This window comes from Carettochelys insculpta, chromosome 10 (assembly GCF_033958435.1).
Source record: "Carettochelys insculpta isolate YL-2023 chromosome 10, ASM3395843v1, whole genome shotgun sequence".
In the NCBI taxonomy this organism is placed as follows: domain Eukaryota; kingdom Metazoa; phylum Chordata; order Testudines; family Carettochelyidae; genus Carettochelys; species Carettochelys insculpta.
Window position 1 is genome coordinate 46,223,355 of NC_134146.1, and position 17,999 is coordinate 46,241,353.

The 17,999-nt window shown below is 64.7% G+C and overlaps 1 protein-coding gene across 13 annotated transcripts in view; it reads right to left on the reverse strand.

Annotated features, from left to right (window-relative positions):
* EIF4G1 (eukaryotic translation initiation factor 4 gamma 1) overlaps window positions 1–17,354 on the reverse strand; it is a 42,586-nt gene extending 25,232 nt beyond the window's left edge. For 7 of the 13 annotated variants that reach the window (XM_075004660.1, XM_075004661.1, XM_075004664.1 and 4 more), the window contains exons 1-7: window positions 17,222–17,354; window positions 7,481–7,589; window positions 7,061–7,147; window positions 6,544–6,576; window positions 4,546–4,566; window positions 3,439–3,612; window positions 2,822–2,921 (exon numbers count right to left, since the gene is read on the reverse strand). In XM_075004660.1, coding sequence (XP_074860761.1) covers window positions 2,822–2,921; window positions 3,439–3,612; window positions 4,546–4,566; window positions 6,544–6,576; window positions 7,061–7,147; window positions 7,481–7,555 — 490 coding nt within the window. In that variant the 5' untranslated portion in view covers window positions 7,556–7,589; window positions 17,222–17,354. Of the gene's footprint in view, window positions 1–1,924; window positions 2,054–2,821; window positions 2,922–3,438; window positions 3,613–4,545; window positions 4,567–6,543; window positions 6,577–7,060; window positions 7,148–7,480; window positions 7,590–11,033; window positions 11,221–17,221 lie in introns of those variants that run through there. The other 6 variants (XM_075004671.1, XM_075004668.1, XM_075004659.1 and 3 more) reach the window with 5 other exon arrangements.
* Between the last annotated feature and the right edge of the window lie 645 nt (window positions 17,355–17,999).

Sequence of the window (17,999 nt, forward strand, 5' to 3'; positions counted from 1 at the left end):
CTCAGGACTCTCCAGGCCAGCCAATATCCCGGCTCCACGCAGCATGACCATCCCCTGTGGGATAAGCCGGCATCACAGCCTGGGAAACGTGTCTGGAGCTCCCCAGTTCCATGGCTGCTCCAAGGTCCCATGGTGCGGGGCGGCCTCAGCAAAGCCAGGAAAAAACAGGGCAATCAAGAGCCCCAGGGATGTGAGGCGAGGCGAGGCAAGGACCCAGCAGCATGAGCTAGGGTGGCCGACAGCTGAGCACCAGACGGGTACGCCCGCCCACCCATCCATCCACCCCATCTTGCTCGGCCTTCCCTGTTGGGTGCCACTCAGGGTTGCTGGGGGCCAGCTCAAGCCACACCTGGTTTGTCTCAGAATCAGCGCTCTGCAGAGACCCCGTCTCTGCCCAGATGAGGGACAAGGTCCCCATGGGGCACAGGAACAGGAGCTGGGCACAGGAGGGCGCCCCAGAGGAGCAGCCAACCATCCCTGAAGGATGGGCCAGACAGATCCCCTCTCGCTCCCTCAGCAGGGCAGGCGACCACAAGATGGATGCCAGCGCGGGGAGGGAGAGACAGTAACAGATGGGAGCCTGGCCTCCGCCCAACTCCAGCGCTTTCCTGGGCACCGAACACACAACCCAGAGGCAGCAGCATGAGCACGGAGCATCCGGGGCTCCATATTGCCACACCAGGGGCACGCCCCACTCACCTGCCCCCCTGTACAGCCCACTGGGGCACTGGCTGCCCAGGCCAGGAAGCAGCCACAGGCCAGGGAAATAACCCAGCAAAGTTCCTCCCTCCACAGGAGCACACAGCCCTTCCTAGGGCTCAGCAGCCAAGTGGGGAAATCAACACTGGGAGTGACTTGACCAAGGCCACCCAGCAAGTCAGTGGCAGGGCTGGTAACATACCACGTCTCCCAGGCCTCTGATGAGCCCCCAGGCTGCCCAGGGAGAGAGTACCCCCTCCCCCCCACAAAAGCATGAGACCACAGAGGCTCAGCAAGGGAACAAGAGCCCCTCCCATCTGAAGCTCCCAGCATCAGCTTGAAGCAGCAGGTTCATGGCAGCCCTGGGGCTCATAGGTCACTTGGAGCTTTCCCCCAGCCTTGCTGCTCAGGAGCCAGACCTCCCTGCCCTCATCTTTGCCAGGTTCAGCAGAGCCCCAGCACACAGCCCCAGGCAGCTCAGAACAAGATGGAGGGAGCGGTACAATTTAGCCAAGGAGAATGCTGGGAAATGTAGTTGGGCTCCTGGAACCCAGGCTCTGAATGGCTGGTGGACTACTCAGAGGGATCCCTGCCAGCATTGATGCTTTGACAAGGAGACGGAAGCAGCAAGGGACTCGGGCTGCTCGCAGCACCTGGGATCATGATGGTGCACTTGAGCACATGCCTGGGTGTACCTAATAAAATTTATTCCACCCATGGATAAAAAACGAGGGGGGAGACTGCTGAGCAGCCAGCGTGCCCCGTCCCTCCTCCGGCACAGGTCACCCACAGCCTCGTAGGACGGACATTTATTAGCGACTCGGCAGGCCTCGTGCCCTGGTGAGGAGCAGCCCCAGCCCCACAGGTCAGCCAATACCCTTCTGTATGTCCGTCCCAGGCCTCGGGCAGGGAGCTGCTGCTCCCACCCACCTGCTGCGGCAGGGAGATGAGGCACTGCTGAGTCACCTGCCCTGCATCACCAAGGGCCTCCGCACGCCCATCCCGCCCGGCCAGGCACGAGCCCCAGCGGCCCAGCCGGTCTGCCATGACTCATCGGCAGACGCCACTGCTGACTCGCTGCTGTCACACGAGGGCACGTGGTCCGGAGATGTGGGGATGGAGACCCACCCCGAGCCTGAGATGGGACAAGGCCCGGCCTGAGGTTCAAGGTGCTTCAGCAGCCGGCTCTCTCCAAGCTCGGGAGCCGGGCAGGGGCCGCACCTACCTCTCTCGGAGAGGGGGGGTCCATTTTGGTGCCGTGTTCGAAGGCGGCTGCTGCCGGCGATGGGCTGGGCCGGGACGCAGGCCCTGCAGCTCACATTGCTGCGTCTGCAGAGCCGCCCGGGATGGAGCCAGGCTAAATATAGTCACAGCCCTGCTGGCCATGTGAGCGCAGCACGGGGGAGGGGCGGCTGACTGTGCACACACACCCACACCCCCCCCCCCCAAGGCAGGCCAGCCTGGGGAGGGGGCCGAGGTAGCCAAGGCCATGGTGTGGGGGGGCTCCTTTCACACTACCCCTTAGGCCCATGGCCTGCCCACGCTCAGTGGGACAGGCCCCACTGACTCTGGGGCACACTTGTTCCCTTGTGTGGTAACCAAAGGCCAGGCCGGGGCTGAACTCTGCCCAGCAGCTCTGCTGGGACAGTTAAACATTAAGCTGCCCTGGTCAGGGGCGGGAGAGCAGGGGGCCCTGCCGGGCTGGAGGAGCCTCAAGGATCGGCCCCTATTGGGACCTCTCCAGCCCTATGGCAAAGCCCCCCTCCCTCCAGCAGGGAGGAGGGAACGCCACGTCGGGGTGCCAGGAGGTGAAATTCTAGGCTCAGCTCGCACCCTTCCTGCTGGGCAAGCAACGTGAGGCGCGAAACGTGCAGCCTTCGTGCAGGGCCCAGTAGGGGCCATAGGGAGGCCAGGGGCACAGGGAAAGCCCACAGGGTGGGACGCCTGGGGGTGGAGTAACAGCAGGACGGCTGGGCTGCACAGGGCCCAGGGTCAGAGCAGCAAGGGGGCTGCAGGTCAGGATTGAGGCGCATCAGCCTAGCTACGAGCCCCTGGCTTCAGGCACCCCAAGCTCCCACCCAGGCCGGAAGGGAAGAGGAACGGCGTCTGCGGGCAGCCTTACCGTAGGGACCGAACTCCGTGGGGCTGGCTCCGGGGTAAAAGCTGGGGGCACCCGGCTGGACGGGGTACTGCTGAGTTGGAACCACATACGTCGAGCGACCCTGGGTGGGCAGAGAACACCCCGGTTACTGCCACCTGCGCCAGGCGGACACATCCCCCAGCCAGAGAGATCAGAGGGGGCTCTCCCAGCAACAGCCCTGGAGGGTGGGCCCCATAGCATGGGGTAGGCAGGGAAGCAGAGCGGCGAGGAGCAGGAGAGGCAGACAGCCTGGTTCCAGGGCCCCATGAGAACTGGCTCAGCGGAGCAGGCGGTCAGCCCCTGACAGCCCAGCCGTGAGCGGGGCATGGGCCACACCTGGCCCTCGAGGCTGCCCGGGGCAGAAGGGACAGGTGGAGTCACAGAGCATCAGCCTTTCCACCCCAACGGCAGCACGAGAGGCTTCCTTCCAGAGGGCCTGGACCCCCTGCATGGGGCCGGTCCCTTGGACTGCACACGGGGGGAGCCCCGGAACCTCCCACGCCTAAGAGGAGGAGCTGGTGGCTTCGTCTGGCCTGCGGACACAACGCCCCCTCCCCTCGAGCCACTCTGAGCCCCATGCGGCAGGGTGCAGCCCTCACCTGTCCTGGGATGTAATAGGCTCCTTGCGAAGCAGGGTAGGATATCTGGGAGGGGATCATCATCACCGGGGAAGCAGCTGGATAGACATGAGCAGGCGGGCCAGACCGGGCCGACGCGTTACTCTGCACCCGGGAAGCGCTTGTCGGCGGCTGGGCCCTGCTCTGGTAGAAATGCTTTGGAGAGAAGGGACAGTGGCACCTGGTTAGTCCCAGCACGGGGCCAGGACCACCCAGCTCCATGCCCCACGGAGGCAGCTGCTTCCCGTCTCTCCGCATCCCCCCTCCAGAGGGCGGGACGGCAGCTACCAGGAGCTCCCGGGCTGGGACCGCGAGGGGGGAGCTAACCTTCTGCCCCCCCCCGCCCCCCCACTCAGCTCAGCTCCACTGACGCTGAGGCGAGGGAGTCCTGCTCCCTTCCCCGAGCAGAGTCCCAGCGTCCCTGGAAAACTACAACTCCCAGAAGGCACCTGTCGGGACACCTGGGAAATGGGGCCCGCCTGCCTCTGACTATTCACCTTAAGCACAAAGCTCAAGGCTCCACCCAGCCACCGGCCACAAGCCCAACACAGCTATTGCAGCCAGGCACGGCACCCTCAACCGCAGTGCTGTGGCTGGGGGAGACCGCAGGCCCCGCCAGGCAGCTAGGACAGCCACAGAGCAGTGAATTCTGGGACATGTAGTCTCCACAGCCTGCCCCCTCTGCACCAGCGATGGCGAGACAATTAGATGGAGCAGAGTGGAACTGCACCGCACGCTTTTTCAGGCCACGCTGCCTCCAGGGATGAACCTGCTCATTCACCAGCTGCCGTGAGGGGTGCTGAGGTGCACCAGACAAGCCCAGCCCAGCATCTTCTTCCAGGGAAGGGGAGGGGGCCTCATTTTAAATGGGAGCAGCCCTGGGCCTTAGCCAGACCTGTATAACATCACACCCACCCCCTTGGGCTTGGGAGGGAAGCCCTGATCCTGAGCCATTCTGGAACTGCCCCTACCCAGCTGACCCCAGAGCAGCAGCCAGCAGCACCCCCAGCCGAGTGAAGCATGGGGTGCCTGGGCTCCCACTCCCCCGCCGAGAGCAACACCTGAGCAGGGGCAAAGAAAAGGCGTTACCTGAAGAGACCTGAATCCTCCCTGTTAGCGAGCACACACGCAAGGGGAGAAGGAAGAGAAAAGAGACAGGCGTTACCCCACAAGGTCCCAGGCCCCAGGGACGGGACAGCACCGGGCCAGAGGCAAACGCTGCTGGGGGGGCGGAGCTGGGGCTCGAGCCCAGAGCCAAAGGGCTTTTGGGACGAGAGCTGCCCAGGTGCACAGGAAGGAAGGTCAGTGGGGAAAGCCAGGCAGGAGAGCAGCAAAGCGAGCATGTCTCGGGGGCTTGGAAGCCCCACACACTGGGGCTGTGCCTTAATGCTCCAGAAGGCAACAGCCAAGGGCCACAGCACATTGGGCCAGCAGGAGGCAGAGGGACCTGGCCCTGCCCCACACGCAAGAGCTGGACTCAGAAGCCTGAGCAGGCCCTCAATAGCCCAATCTACTCCTAAGATGCCCTGCACCAGAATGAGCCTTGCCAGTGCCCCAGACAGAGCAGAGGGTGGGGGACTCACGGCCCAGCCTGGAGTGCCCGTTCCTAGGGCCCCCCACCTTGACGGCAAAGCCGGGTGCAGCCACCGGCCGATCTGCGGTGGGCCTCAGCTTCAGGACCCCAGCAGCGTCAGAGCCCTTCCCGCCGAGCTGGGGCTCCCCTCAGATCCCACACCCTTCTCCATCTCAACAAGCCATGCCGGCCTTCGGGGCCCCCTGGGGCAGGGCAAGCACAGACCAGCCGACCGCTGGGGGGAGGGCATCCCACAACCCCTCCTCGCCCATCGAGAAGCAGCACTATTCAGAAGATGAATGGGCCTCACGTCCCTGCTAGGTCGGAGGCCAAGCTCGGTCTTAAGCAGGGAGCGCACCAGGGTCCGAGCCAGAGCAGGTGTACGGAGCTGGAATCACCTGATCCATCCAGCCCAGAGTTCAATCAGCACCTCCCGGCAGATGAATCAATGCTGGTGCAAAGGAAATGGCACCCGGCCACCCAGGCTCTGCAGCCAGCAAACTCCTCCACCCATCCAGAGGTGAAAGGCTGTGAGGGCCCCCACCAGCCCAAGGGGGCTCCTCACCGCAGGACCTCTTGGTCCCGCTGCAGGGTCCCTGCCCTGTGGGCTTTCCCCCGGCCCACATCCAGGTGCAACAGATCAGGTGTGGAGCCCAGTTCCCAGCCGGGGTGCAGAGGGGAGTGAAAGGTCAAGGGAGGGGCTGTAGTTTCTGACAAGCTGCCCCCCACGGCACTGGCAGCACAGCACAGCGCAGCCCCCCATCGCCTTGCAGCCGAGTCATCCCCACCCCTTGCTGGGCCAGAGGGGAGTCCTTTCAGCACAGGACAAGGTGACCAGCCCGAGGGTCGGACAGCAGTACAGGGTGCTGCCAGGGACCGTTCCATCTGCAGAGCAAGGGCCGGGCCAGACCATCCCGGGGGTCGGGCATGGGCAGAAGCAGCTTTGTGGGGCAGAGTGGGCTGGTAGCAGAGAAGCAGCCACATGCTGCAAGCTTCATGCAGGAGTCACATCGAGGGACAGACGCTGCAGTGAAAGTCCCACGGCCTCCTACCCGAGGGCACCTTTCCTCCTCCCGCCGCCCCCTGCCCAGCAGAGGGAGCTGTTAGCAGCAGCAGCCCAGCCACGCTCCAGGCTGCCTCTCCCGCTGCCTGCGTGGCCCTGCAGGGCTCCGGTGTTGGCTCCTTGCTCAGGCACTCAAGTTTGGCAGGACTCAAGCACCGCTTGGGACCTGAGGTTTTGGTGTAACAAGTTCTCTGCCTCCAGCGACCTGCTCTCCCCAGTGTGGGACCACCCCAGCTCTGAGAACGTGGCAGGGGCCCTGGCACCCACGTGAGAATTGGTCAAGCCACCCTGCTCCTTGTGCGAGCCCAAAGCAGACACCCCCAGTGCTCAGGGCAGCAGCTGGCCCCCCAGCGGCTTCAGCCCCGCCATTTCCTTGCAGCGTCCATACAAACACCACGTGGCCGTGCCCCAGGCTCCGTGCTGCATGCGGGGGGCGGGGGCTGGTTAGTACCTGCTGGTGTAAAGCACGAGGCCCTGCTGGAAACTAAGACAAGAAAGAGCCAGGGGAGAGGAAAGAAGAAGCAAGGTCACATCAGGTTCAGACAAGGCTGCAGAGGAGATGCACACACGATGGCTCTGCCTTGCAGGCCCCTCCCCAAGGAAGAAAGGCGCAGGCCAGGAGCAAGGCCACAGATGGACGGACGGACGGCCATCCATCCAGCCCTGCTGGCTCCCTGCAGCCGGCCCTTCCTCCCCGAGCAAACAGCAGCCAGGCCCTCTTCCAGACACACGACGGGCCCTGCTCGGGGGGCTGGGTAGCTCTGCCTGGCACACTGGTGCCCTCCAACCTGACTCGGAGCTGGGGCCAGTTCAACACCGGCGAGCCTGCTCGGCAGCAGCTCCCAGGCCCCCGCTACGGCCAGGAGACAGCAGCTGCTCCCAGCTGCCCGAGAGCCGCCACCGGCCCCCGGAGAGCCGCCACCGGCCCCCGGAGAGCCGCCACCGGCCCCACTCCAGTGCCCCCTTACCTGTCGAGGCTGGGAAGGCGTATTCATTTGTGTAGCTTGTGACGGGTTAAAAACCACAGGTGCCGTCTGACCAGGGGGAAACGCCGACTGCAAACAGACCAACAAGGAGAGGTCGGCACAGCAGCTACAAAGGCTCCCCAGAACCACCCCCCGGGACTGTGCACAGAGCCAGCGCTCTCCCCCACCCCCGGGCCAGGCCGGGCCACTCACTGCCATGCCAATAACTCAGCACTACAGCCAGGGGGCCCAATCCTGGCTGGCCAAACTGGGTCCTAAGCATGCAGCAGGCGCCTCACCTCGGATCTCAGCGGAGGGTAGCACGGCTGGGAGGGTGCAACCAAGCATCCAAAAGGCTCCCAGGGGCCACACTCCATTCAATGAAGCCTCAGAGAAGGGCGGGGGGCTGCAGAGGGGCCCTACCTGTGGAAGGCCAGGAGAAGGGGCAGGGAGCGGGGCTGTCGGGGCTCCTCCTGTGGGCTGTGGAGCTTTGTTCATTTCATGTGGTGCTGCATAAGGATCCCGTTGCTATCTGCGGACAGAGAAACAAAGGGCAGGTGCTCAGTGCGGGAGCAAGGACCCAGGGCGAGTGGCCTCAGAGCAGCAGGAAGCTCCCTAAAGGCTAGGAGAAGGCCTCATGCCCAGGTCGCTCCAGCAGAGCAGTGGGGTGTCAGCAGAGAATGAGCATCGCAGCCCTGGGGCAGCTCGAACAACTGTAGCCAGGTGCAGCGCGAGGTCCTGCTAGCGATGTCTGCAGGAGGGTTTGGGGCGAGAGCACATAGGCAGGACCTGGGGGTCTAGAAATGCAGGGCCCAGCCTAAGGCTCGTCCCCAGGCTAGCGATGCTGAACCCCGATTAGCTTCTTCCCCCACCTTTCCCCCGGCCGCCAGCCATCACGGCTGCATGCCCAGAGCGGGCCAGTCTGGCCTATCTCTAGCAGCGAGCTTCTGAAGCTCTGCATCCCTGGGAGGACACCACACCCCACGTCTTCCTGAGATAATGGCAAACGGAGTGTCTCAGAGCTGCCTGTACCCCTGGCAGCCTCACCACCCCCACTCCCCTCAGAAACAGCAACACGTTGCAGGAACTAGGGGGTGCCACACAGCTCCCCAAAGCAGAGTCCCAGAAGGCAGTTCCCAGGGCGAGTGTAAACAGGCCCCAAGGCTGCAAGAATCCAGCCATGTGCCCAACCCCCCACAAACACCCCAGCCGCCACGGCTGCTTACAAGGGGAAGCACAGTGCGCCCTGTGCTTGGAGGGCCTTAAGATCTGGGGGAGGTTCCTCTCCTGGCAGACATGGAACCTGGGTAAAATAGCACTCGGGTCATACGCCACGCAGGCCAAGCACTGTCGGGGCCGCTCCATAGCGCACCCAAGGGCTAAGCCTGGTCCGGCTCCCCCAGACACGCAAAGGGCATGGCGGAGACAGCTTTTCTTGGGGGCCCAGCATGCCAACCCTCCCTCCCAGAGGCTCCCAGCCACAGCCACTCAGGCCTCCCCCGCTCAGCATGCGCCAAGAACCCACCGACCAAGGACTGGACCCGGATACACCATAGGCAGAGCCTTGCGCAGATACAGGAACGCGGAGAGGCTGTGCGTCCGAGCTGCAACCTGCTCCCCACTGTTGACGTACGTACATATCTCTGGAGCGGCCAGCAGGCTCAGGAAGAGCCTCTGGGCGGGTGAGTAGATGGGCGTGACCTACGGATGCTTGTCCCTTTCTGCCCTGCCAGGTGGGACCAGCTCCCTGGCCCGACCCCACTCCTTGACAGGAGCACCCCAGCCCCACTTCCCAGGGAGCAACCACCGGGCAGAGCAGGACAAACCCCCTGTAAAACCCTTTCTGTGTTACAGGCTGAACCTCTCTAGCCCGGCACCACCCAGCAGCACTCTAGTTAGCCAGACGTCCGCTTCTCCTGGGCCTGGTCATTTTTCCTGGTCCCGTAAAGTTTGTTTCCCGCCCCCAGCCCTGGCTCTCAGGGTTCTGAGCTGCTATTTCGCTGTAATTTACCCTATATGTCATCTAATAGCCCAGTAAGCCGCAGACGTGTCGGTAACGTGCTAGATGATACTGACCTCCCGTAACCCAGAGAATTGTCTGGCCCAGGACCAGTCAGGTCCTGAGGGTGCCGGATGCAAGCGCTTCAATCTCCATCTGCCCCACCATCGGCAAAAGTGAACCCCAACCATGCTGCAGCCATCTGCGGATTTTCAGCGCTCTAACCGCAGGGGCAAGGCAGGCCCCTGGATTCAGCTCCCAGCGAGCTCGTAACCTGCCCCAGCTGCCTGCAGCTTCCGCAGGCCAGACTGACAAGCTCGCAGGAGCAAGGAGACTCCACAGGGAATCGGCGCCCCAACGCAAGGCAGCACCACAATCCCGCTGGGAGCTGCCCCCCAGCCTGTCTACCCGCCTGGCGCCCTACTGCGCCCCACGCTGGGCAGGGCTGGGACCGGCTCCGGCACCACGAGCAAGGGCTGCTCGCACACCGGAGCAGGTGCTCTCCGCGCTGCCAGAGAGGGGTTGGCGGGAGGGATTCCCTGCCCCACCCCCGCAAGTGGCTGGGTGCCACATCACCCCCAGGCTGCTTGGCTCTGGAGAGCAGCAGACCCATCTCCGATGCTGACAGGCCCCTCGTCCCAGGGAGCTGCCTGGCTGCGTCCCGCCCCCCCAGGCTGCAGCGCAAAGGCAACAGCAACAGAGCTTGGCCCAGGCCGCCAGCCGCAGAGGAAATCACTGATCCCAGCTGGGGCGCGGCTCCGCCCCACAGAGATGCCCAGACCGAGGCAGCGGGCGGCTGGGCCAGCCCTGCAGGGAACCCTCCCCCCAGCCTTCCCAGCCAAAGAGACAGAGCCGGGCTCTGTAACCTGACGCTCAGGCCAGTCAGCATTCCAGCCAGGGGGGAGGCACAGCTAATGCAGATCGGGGTCGGCCATCTCCTGGCAGCAGAGCTCCGCCACTGCCAGCCTCCCGGAGCCCCAGGGTCCGCCCCGGACCCCATAGCGTCTGGGTCACGGGGGGAAAGAGCCGCAGGCCCAGGGCTTGGGCCCTGCCGCTTCCTGCGCCCTCTCAGCAGCCACGGGGGAGGCCGGAGCCTCTCACCTGCTGCAGCCCCGGAGCTCTTAACAGCAGCCAGGCCTCCGCCACGGATGGGATCAGCAGCAGCAGCACAGCACACGCCCCCATCGCCATGGGGCACACGGGGCAGCCCGTATGACAGCACCTGCCCAGGGCCCACCTCCCCACCATTTCCGAGGTGCAGAGGCGCCCGGGGAGGTCACACGCCGCCGTGCGCAGCCCAGTCCCACAGCCCCTTCCCAGCCAGCTCCAGCATTTCAGAGGTGCCTCCCAGGCGCTGCCGAATGCCCAGCACTGCCCAGTCCACCCGGCCCAAAGGCCAGGAAGAGCGCTGGCTGCAGCCCCCGGATGTGCCCAGAACCCGGAACTCTGCTGCTGCCAACCTGGACGAAGCCCCAGAAAACACGACGGAGCAGCACCCGAGACCACAGGAACGAAACCCGGACAGAACCCACAACCAACCAGCAACTCCCCTCCCGCTACCTATTGAGGACAGGGGAAGGCAGCCAAATGCCCAGGGCCTGGTGCTCTGCCCTGGGCCCCCCGCAGCCCGGCGGGGTCCCTTGGTGTGTATACCCAGGCTCCCAGCCCTGGCCGGGTAAACAGCGACCTTGGGGCAAATGCAACGTTATTTTGGAACAACGCAAGCAAGTTACTGAAGAAGGGGAGAGAGACGCAGAAGGTCCCGACTGTGCCCCCTCCCCTTGGCTGAGGAAGCCCAGGTCTGAGTCGTTCCCCGACACAGCTCTGATCCCTCTGCACCCAACCAGAGCTCCAACCACTCCCCGGAGCCCAGTCACTGCAAACACCCCACCCGGCCAGCCTGACGTGCGCGCGCACACAGCGAGCAGAGCAGTGCAGGGACACCCCCACCCCCCACGCAGGAGAGAGGATACTCACCCCTGCCCCGGAGACGCCTGGGCAGGCCAAGCAGGTCTGCAGAGACCTTTCATCCGACTGACTCCAAGAGAGGGAAATTAGCCTGCAAACCTGCCCGCGGGCAGCGGGGAGGGCTGGGCAAGCCAAACATGGGCAAGGCAGGGGCCGGCCCCCTGCCCCCAGCCCGGGCGGCAGAGGAACATGAGTGCCACGTGCTGGCAGTGTCAGATCGCAGAGTCTGCTGCAGTGCAGAGACACAGAAAGGGAGAGACAGACAGAGGAGCCAGGGAGCACCCGAAACCCCACCCACAGGCAGAGCCATGCGGCCTCAGCGCTGCCCCAACCAGTCAGAGAAAGCCGTCTCGGCGCATGAGTCACTCACGCTGCACACCACGATCCGGCAGGCAGAGCCCCACGCCAGGCGTTCCCTGCCCTGCCTCTTCCCCAGCCGTGCAAAGCAGCCAGACACCCACCTGTGCCAAGGGCGCTCACGCAGGCTGGCGGCAGGGAGGTGCAGGGCGAGTGATTTCGCCACAGCCCCACCCAGGCGTCCCCCCCCACCAAGGGCACGCTGGCACCCCTAAGGTGGGGGGCGGGGGAGGAGGGAACGACAGCCCAGCACTGAAATAAGCAGGTGACACTAAATGGGGTAGCTGCAAACTGCAGCCAGGAGGGCAGGAAATAATGGCACCGATTCCCCCGGGGGGCTGGCGGCCGAGGCTGGGGGGAGGGGCCCAGCACAGCCAGGCGGAGGCTGCAGTGGGACGCAGCTGCCCAAGGCAGTCTGGGGCTGGATGGAAGAGGGCGGGGGGGGGGGGGCGCTGACCCATTCCACAGCATGCTGGGGAGCCAACCCCCTCCCCCGACGCCAGATCCCTGCACCCAGATCCAGGCCCAGGCCAGCCGAAGATCCGCCGGGGCCGTGGGCACACCGGGCTGCCGGAGGAGGGCAGGGTCTAGCCTGCAGGGATCTGCCAGCTGCAAACACCCAAGAAGAATCGTTTAGGGCGGCCCCGGCAGGAGGCAAGAAATCACTGACTGGGCCTGCCCTGCCCCCGCCCAGCAGGCCCTCCCCCTGCAGATGCAGGGACACTTAACCCTTCAGTAGCCACGGCCTTTCCCTGCCTCGGGCGCTGCTTCCATTTCGCAGGCGGGGACACGGGGCAAGAGCGAAAGCCTGGACGTACGTCCCACCACACGCAGGCCTGGGTGCAAGATCCTCGGCCTCACCAAGTCGTGGCTCAGGTATTTATGGAACGTGGGGCACCTCCACCCCACCTCCCCCCAACCCCAGGAGGCTCCCGGGACCCCGAAAGCCCACATTCAGTGAAGGACCATATCCCCGAGGTCAAAAGCCACCCTGGAACCCTCAGCCACCCCGCCTTTGCTGGGGCCGCTCACTGTACCAGCCAGCGGCCGTCCCCTGCAGCTGGCGACAGGAGATGGCGTAATGGTGCTGTGCTGCTTAGCCAGGCTGGAGGCCCATGTCCAGCTTAGGGTACCAGGAGCTCGGCACTTGGGGACCCCCCCCTCCTGCCTGCCCAGAGAACCGCGTGAAAGTCAAGCTGCAGGCTGGAGCTGGCCCTGCCATATGCAAGGGAGACACCAGCAGGGAGCACAGGCGCCTCCTCCCCATCAGGTTCTCAAGCACCAGCTGCAGCTTTAACCACTCAGGGTCCCCATCAGCCCAACAAGCTCTAGGCCGTCCAACCAACACCTCCAAGGTTACAGCCGGGTACGCAGCCGCAAGGGCCCGAGCCCTAACGCTGCCCGCTCGCGCTCGCAGACCCCAAAGGCAGCTCTGCGCCCAGGGCCGCATCCCTCAGCCTAACCCCCATCCAGAGGAGCAGACAAAGGGCAGCGTGGAGACGGAACTGAGCGGCAGCCCAAGGACAGGCCAGCTTAGGGATCAGCTCCAGCAGCCAAACCCTGGCCCCCCCGGCGCAGAGACCAAACATCACCCCTCATCCACAGACATCCAAGGCAGTGAGGGGAGCCCAGCTCAATGGCTGCATGTCACCTCCCCCACCCTGGGGCGTGGGACTGTTCATGAGCCCTGGGGTTTATGACCAGGCAAGCGTCTCTGGGCAAGGACAGCCAGCGTCCTTTTGCCTGTGAAACACACTGCCCAACAGGCCACGCCGGCTTCAGGCTGACAAAGGCCTAATGACACAACCCTGCTGACCCAGCCACACGTACCTGGGCTGAGCCAGAGCCAGCAGCAGGGATGAGGCACCACTGGGGTATTAGAGGGCAATGAACCTCCCCACCTTCCTAGCAGGATCAGGGCACCACTGGGCACACACTGGACAGACAGCAAAATAGTCACAAACTAGCTAGATCCTGGCTCATCCCAGCACTTTGTCAGTGTCCCTCAAGTCTTGGCTGACTGGGGGGCTCCCCGGCTCTGATTCAACTACTCAGGCGGAGCGGGGAGAAGTTCTCCCCAATGCGGGAACCTCCTGCCCCTTGGCAGATTTGAGATTTAAGCCATGTGCTAAAAGACCTTCAAACCACCCCCGACTCTACCCAGGATCCCCCGAGGCAAGAGGGGATCATGGGGAACAGCAATGGGTTCTCATTTCCACTGATGCCAACGCTGGAGCATCACTGCGTTCTAGAGGCCCCGGAGGGGAGGATGGGGCAAGGCAGCTGCAGCTACAGCACTCCTCTCTCGGCCAGGGGAACGCCGCCTCGCCGCAGGTGCCCCATCCCTGTTCGCATTTGGAAAGCCCTGTCAGTAGGTAGCTTCCAGGGTGCTATGCGCATCGCCCAGACTTATTTCCTACATGACAATCCTTGATTCGCTCCCCTGCTAAGCCAAACCCGTCTACAAGCCTATCCACCCCAGCACCTGCTCCCATCTCCAGATGGCAACACCGAACTCTTTGCTCCCCAGTACCTCCCGGCTACCTGGCACATGCTGTATCACTCAGACCCAACACCCCTGGCGGCCCATACCACACCAAACCCACCAGCAGCTCTAAACAAGCCAAACCCCACCCTGACCAGAGCCAGGCCAGCCAGGCATTTCAGAAAGCAACTGGGGGCTTGGGATCAATAGCTAGTGTGCGGCCTTGGCCTGACGCTTCCTAAGGGGAAAAACATCCGGTTCCTTAGGCAGTTATTTTAATAGTCTGCTAGGTTCACCTGAAAATAGCTCTGCTGCAGCATGGATGAGAGGGAAGGCGTTGCCAGTCTTTGTAACAACCGCCCAATATGCAATTAGTATCTAGGCAAATGGCTTGCTTTCCAGTTTACAGCCCAGCTGTTTGAAGTGGCTAATATATGGCCCCAACGTCTGAAATATAATGGAAGAGAGGCCGAGTATTAACCAAGACAACAGGTTAATTGCTGACATTGCATCAAATCCAGCAGTAGGCAGAGTCAGGCCCAGCTGCAGACCGAGGAAAAGCCGGAGGAGGGTGGGGGAGAGCACAGGCCCTACACTCAGCACCCTAGAAGCTGCTGGAGGTGCTGACTCTAAGCAGAACAACTGAGGCTCATGGCACTTTCGAGGAGAGGTAGGTTTGCCCAGAGTCCTGTCCATGTTCTGCCCACCCCCACGTCCACCAGAGAGCTGTTGGGAATGACCCTTCCTGTGCTTATCCCATATTGGGGGCTGGCGTGGGAACACGGGCTCCCGTCCCTCACCCCCAAAGACGGCCACCAAGGATGATGGCTGCCTCTGGGCCCTGCTTCTGCTTCCTGGAGCAACACAGCCAAACTAGCATGAACACAGCGAACCTCCGCTTGCAGGAACCAGGCAGCAGGAGCTTCTGTCGGGACTGCGGAGGGAAAGAAAGAGGAAGCAGTGCGTGGCTCCACCCTGTGCTCCCAGCACAGAGGATGGCACCTGGGCTGCTCTTACAGGTAGCATGGCCCTGGTACTGCGGCACTCACTGAGGAGGAACGAGAGTCACCATCTTACAGGAGAAGAAGTTCTTCAGGGATGGCAGAGAGGGAGAATATTCTGGATGAAAAGGGGATGTGAGCACTGTTCACCCTGGTTCCTCCCTGCAGCCGAGCCAAGCACAGCTAGTCAGGAACCAGCCTATGGAACAACGGTCCCGGCCTACTCCACAGCGCCGCCCCTTGAGTACAGCAGAGTCAGAGACAACCACCTTAGCGACCAACTTTCTCCTCATGCCTTTGTCTCCTGCAAGCCCCCCAGAGCCAGACCAACTATAGAAGAAAGCTGATTCCAGTCTGGCAGTACCAGAATGGTTATCAAAATCCAACAAGTGGTGCGGGGCAGCACAGGTGCTAAAGCCTCCAGGAGGGTAAACCCACCACCTCTCGGCCCCAAGGTGAAAGGTCCAGTTCTGGTCTCAGACGCCAAACAAACAGCTGCAAGGCTGCGACTTTGCTTGCGAATGGACCACTTTGGAGCAGGAGTCAGGGAGAGGTGAAACAAGGAACCTTCAATGGCACTTTTACATTAAATCCCCTTCACGGTGCAAGTGCTTGGGGCAGTCACCACACTGTTCTCATGAGAGGTCACAGAATAAATGAGCAGCTACTACGCGGCACACCTATTGCAGAAATCAGAGCAGAGAGGATGCCCCACTCTGGGTTTCTGACCATGCAGCAGGTTGCTGGCCCCAGAACCCACACAGCCCACCTCCTTCCCCCGGATTGGGACTCGGGCAGCAAGAGCCCCTATTATTTTCTCCTGGTTCTGAGCGTGCGCCCCGAAAAATGTCTGGCAACTGGGTTTATGGAGCTGACAGACAGGAGAAGGGTCAATACCCCCCCCAGGGGAGGCCAGCATAGGGGGCCCCCTCAGCTTTAAAGGAGCAGGCTGCTGCATGGCCCAGGGATACTGACTGGCCACCATCCAGCATCCCCAGCAAAGAGATGGCAGAACTGCCCATAGGGACACCTCACCAGCCACCACCCCAACCGGGGGTCCCAGAAGCTGCCTTGGAACAGGCAGACGAGAGGATCCCACCCGCAGCCGAGGACACCAGCCGGGGGGGGGGGGGCAGAGCCCCCCCCACCGGAGACCCCACCCGAGGCGCCCTTCCCCAGCAGGCGCTGGCGAGCGGCTCCCTGTCCCCCCCGCCGGCGGCGCCCGGAACCGAGGGAAGGCCCCGGCGGCGGCCTCTGCCAAGGACACGTGTCACTCCCGGCGGCGGCCATCGCTTCCCGGGAGAGGCCGGAGCAGCTGCCGGCGCTTCCGCACTACGTACCGCGGGGAGGGAGCCCGGCCGGGCGGGAGCCGGGGACACGTGGGGGCCGGGCCTGGGCCTAGGGCCGGGAGGGGGAGCCGAGAGCACGTGGGGGCACTGGATAAAGGCAGTGGGGAGGGGCCAGGCTGCAGAGCCGGCGCCGGGGAGAGGGAGGGGGCTGGGGAGCCCCACGCAGGCCCCTAGGGAGGCTGGATGTTCAGGGGAGGGGTCAGGAGGCGGGCGCTCAGGCCCCTGCAGCCCAGCCGGGGGGGGGCATTACACACCCCGGGCATTGGCGCAGGGGAGACACGGACGTGGCACGCAGCCGCGCCCCGCAGGGGCAGGAACGGGATGTACCCGCCCGACAGGCCCCGGGCGCGGGGGAGGGGCGGGAGCGCTGAGACCCTCTGGGCACCATAATGAGCCATCGCGGGCGGGCGGGCTCCGCGTTAGGCACCCAGGGGGCCGGGCCGGGCCGACACTGGGCGGGGGGGGCGGGCTCTGGGGCACGCGGCCCCACGGGCGGCGGAGCCCAGACGGGAGGGGCGGGGAGGGGACCGCGGCCTGTGCGTGTGGACGGTGGGACGGGAGCTCGCGGCCCCCACCGCCCCTGCGCGCTCCCGCCGGCCCCATAGGATGCGTGGGGGGCACATCCGGGCACGGGGCGGGCGGATCAGCCGCAGACAGCGGCCGGGGCGGAAGGAGCGGGAGCCCGGTCCCTGCCCGGCTAGGCCGAGCCCTAGGCCCGCCCAGGGCGCCGGGGGAAGGGGCGCGGCCAAGGCCGGGGCCCCCCAGGCGCGCGCGGGCTCCACGCGGCCGACGCGGCCTGGGCAGCGACCCCCTCCCCACGTGGTGGCCGGGCCGGCGCACATGGGCCGGGCGGGCGGGCGCGGGGCCGGGGCGGGCGGCCCGGGGCCCGGGGCGGCGGGGCCGGGCTCCCCCGGGGGCGGATGGCGGCGGATTGCTCGGGCCCCCCGGCCCGGCATGGCGGAGGGAGGCGGCGCCGCCCGGCCGGCCCGCCCCGGCCCCCGTTACCTTCAATCTCCTTCAGTCCGAGCGGCCCGACGCAGCCGCAGCGCAGCCCAGCACGACCATTTCCGGAGCCGCTCCGCGGGGAGGGGCGGGGCCTAGCCGGTCACGGGGCGGAGGAGGGGGCGGGGCCGGCTGAGGCCGAGCTGCGCCCCTCCCCGCCGGCTGCCCGGTCCGGGTCATGTGACCTCCAGTCCGCCCCTTCCGGAGAGCCCGGCGTTGGGTCATGTGACTCATCCCGCAGCACAGCCCTTATCATGTGACCCGCCGTCGGCCCGTGCGGTTGGGCAATGGGAGCGCTCACGTGATACAACCCGCTTCCGGTTTGTGCCTTCGCGCTTCCATGTGACAAGCGCGTGTCGGGTGTGGGAGGTAGGAGTGTCCCGGCTGGTCCCCCCCGGCCATAGCCCTGACACGTACTCCCTCCTCGCCCCCTGGCCTGACCCTGCACCGACTCCCCCTCCCCCTCCCTCGGGCTGGGCTTAGCGCTGCATCTAGCGCCCGCGACGCGTCCTTCCGTGCCGAGCACCATTCCTCGCCCTGCGCCTGCCCCTGCTCCCCCCGCGCAGCTCCCCCCAGACTTTACAGGCTTCCAGGCCTTGCACCTCCGTCTGCGCTTAGCCCCCTCCACCCAGCCCCGCCACATGCATGTCCTTTCCCTGGTGCTCTGTTCCCGCCCTGGAGCTGGCACCCTGGACACCACACCGCACGCCCACGTTCCGCAGCATGAGCCTGCTTACCCCCAACCCTCAAAACACCCCATCCATCCAGGTCTGGCGCTGTG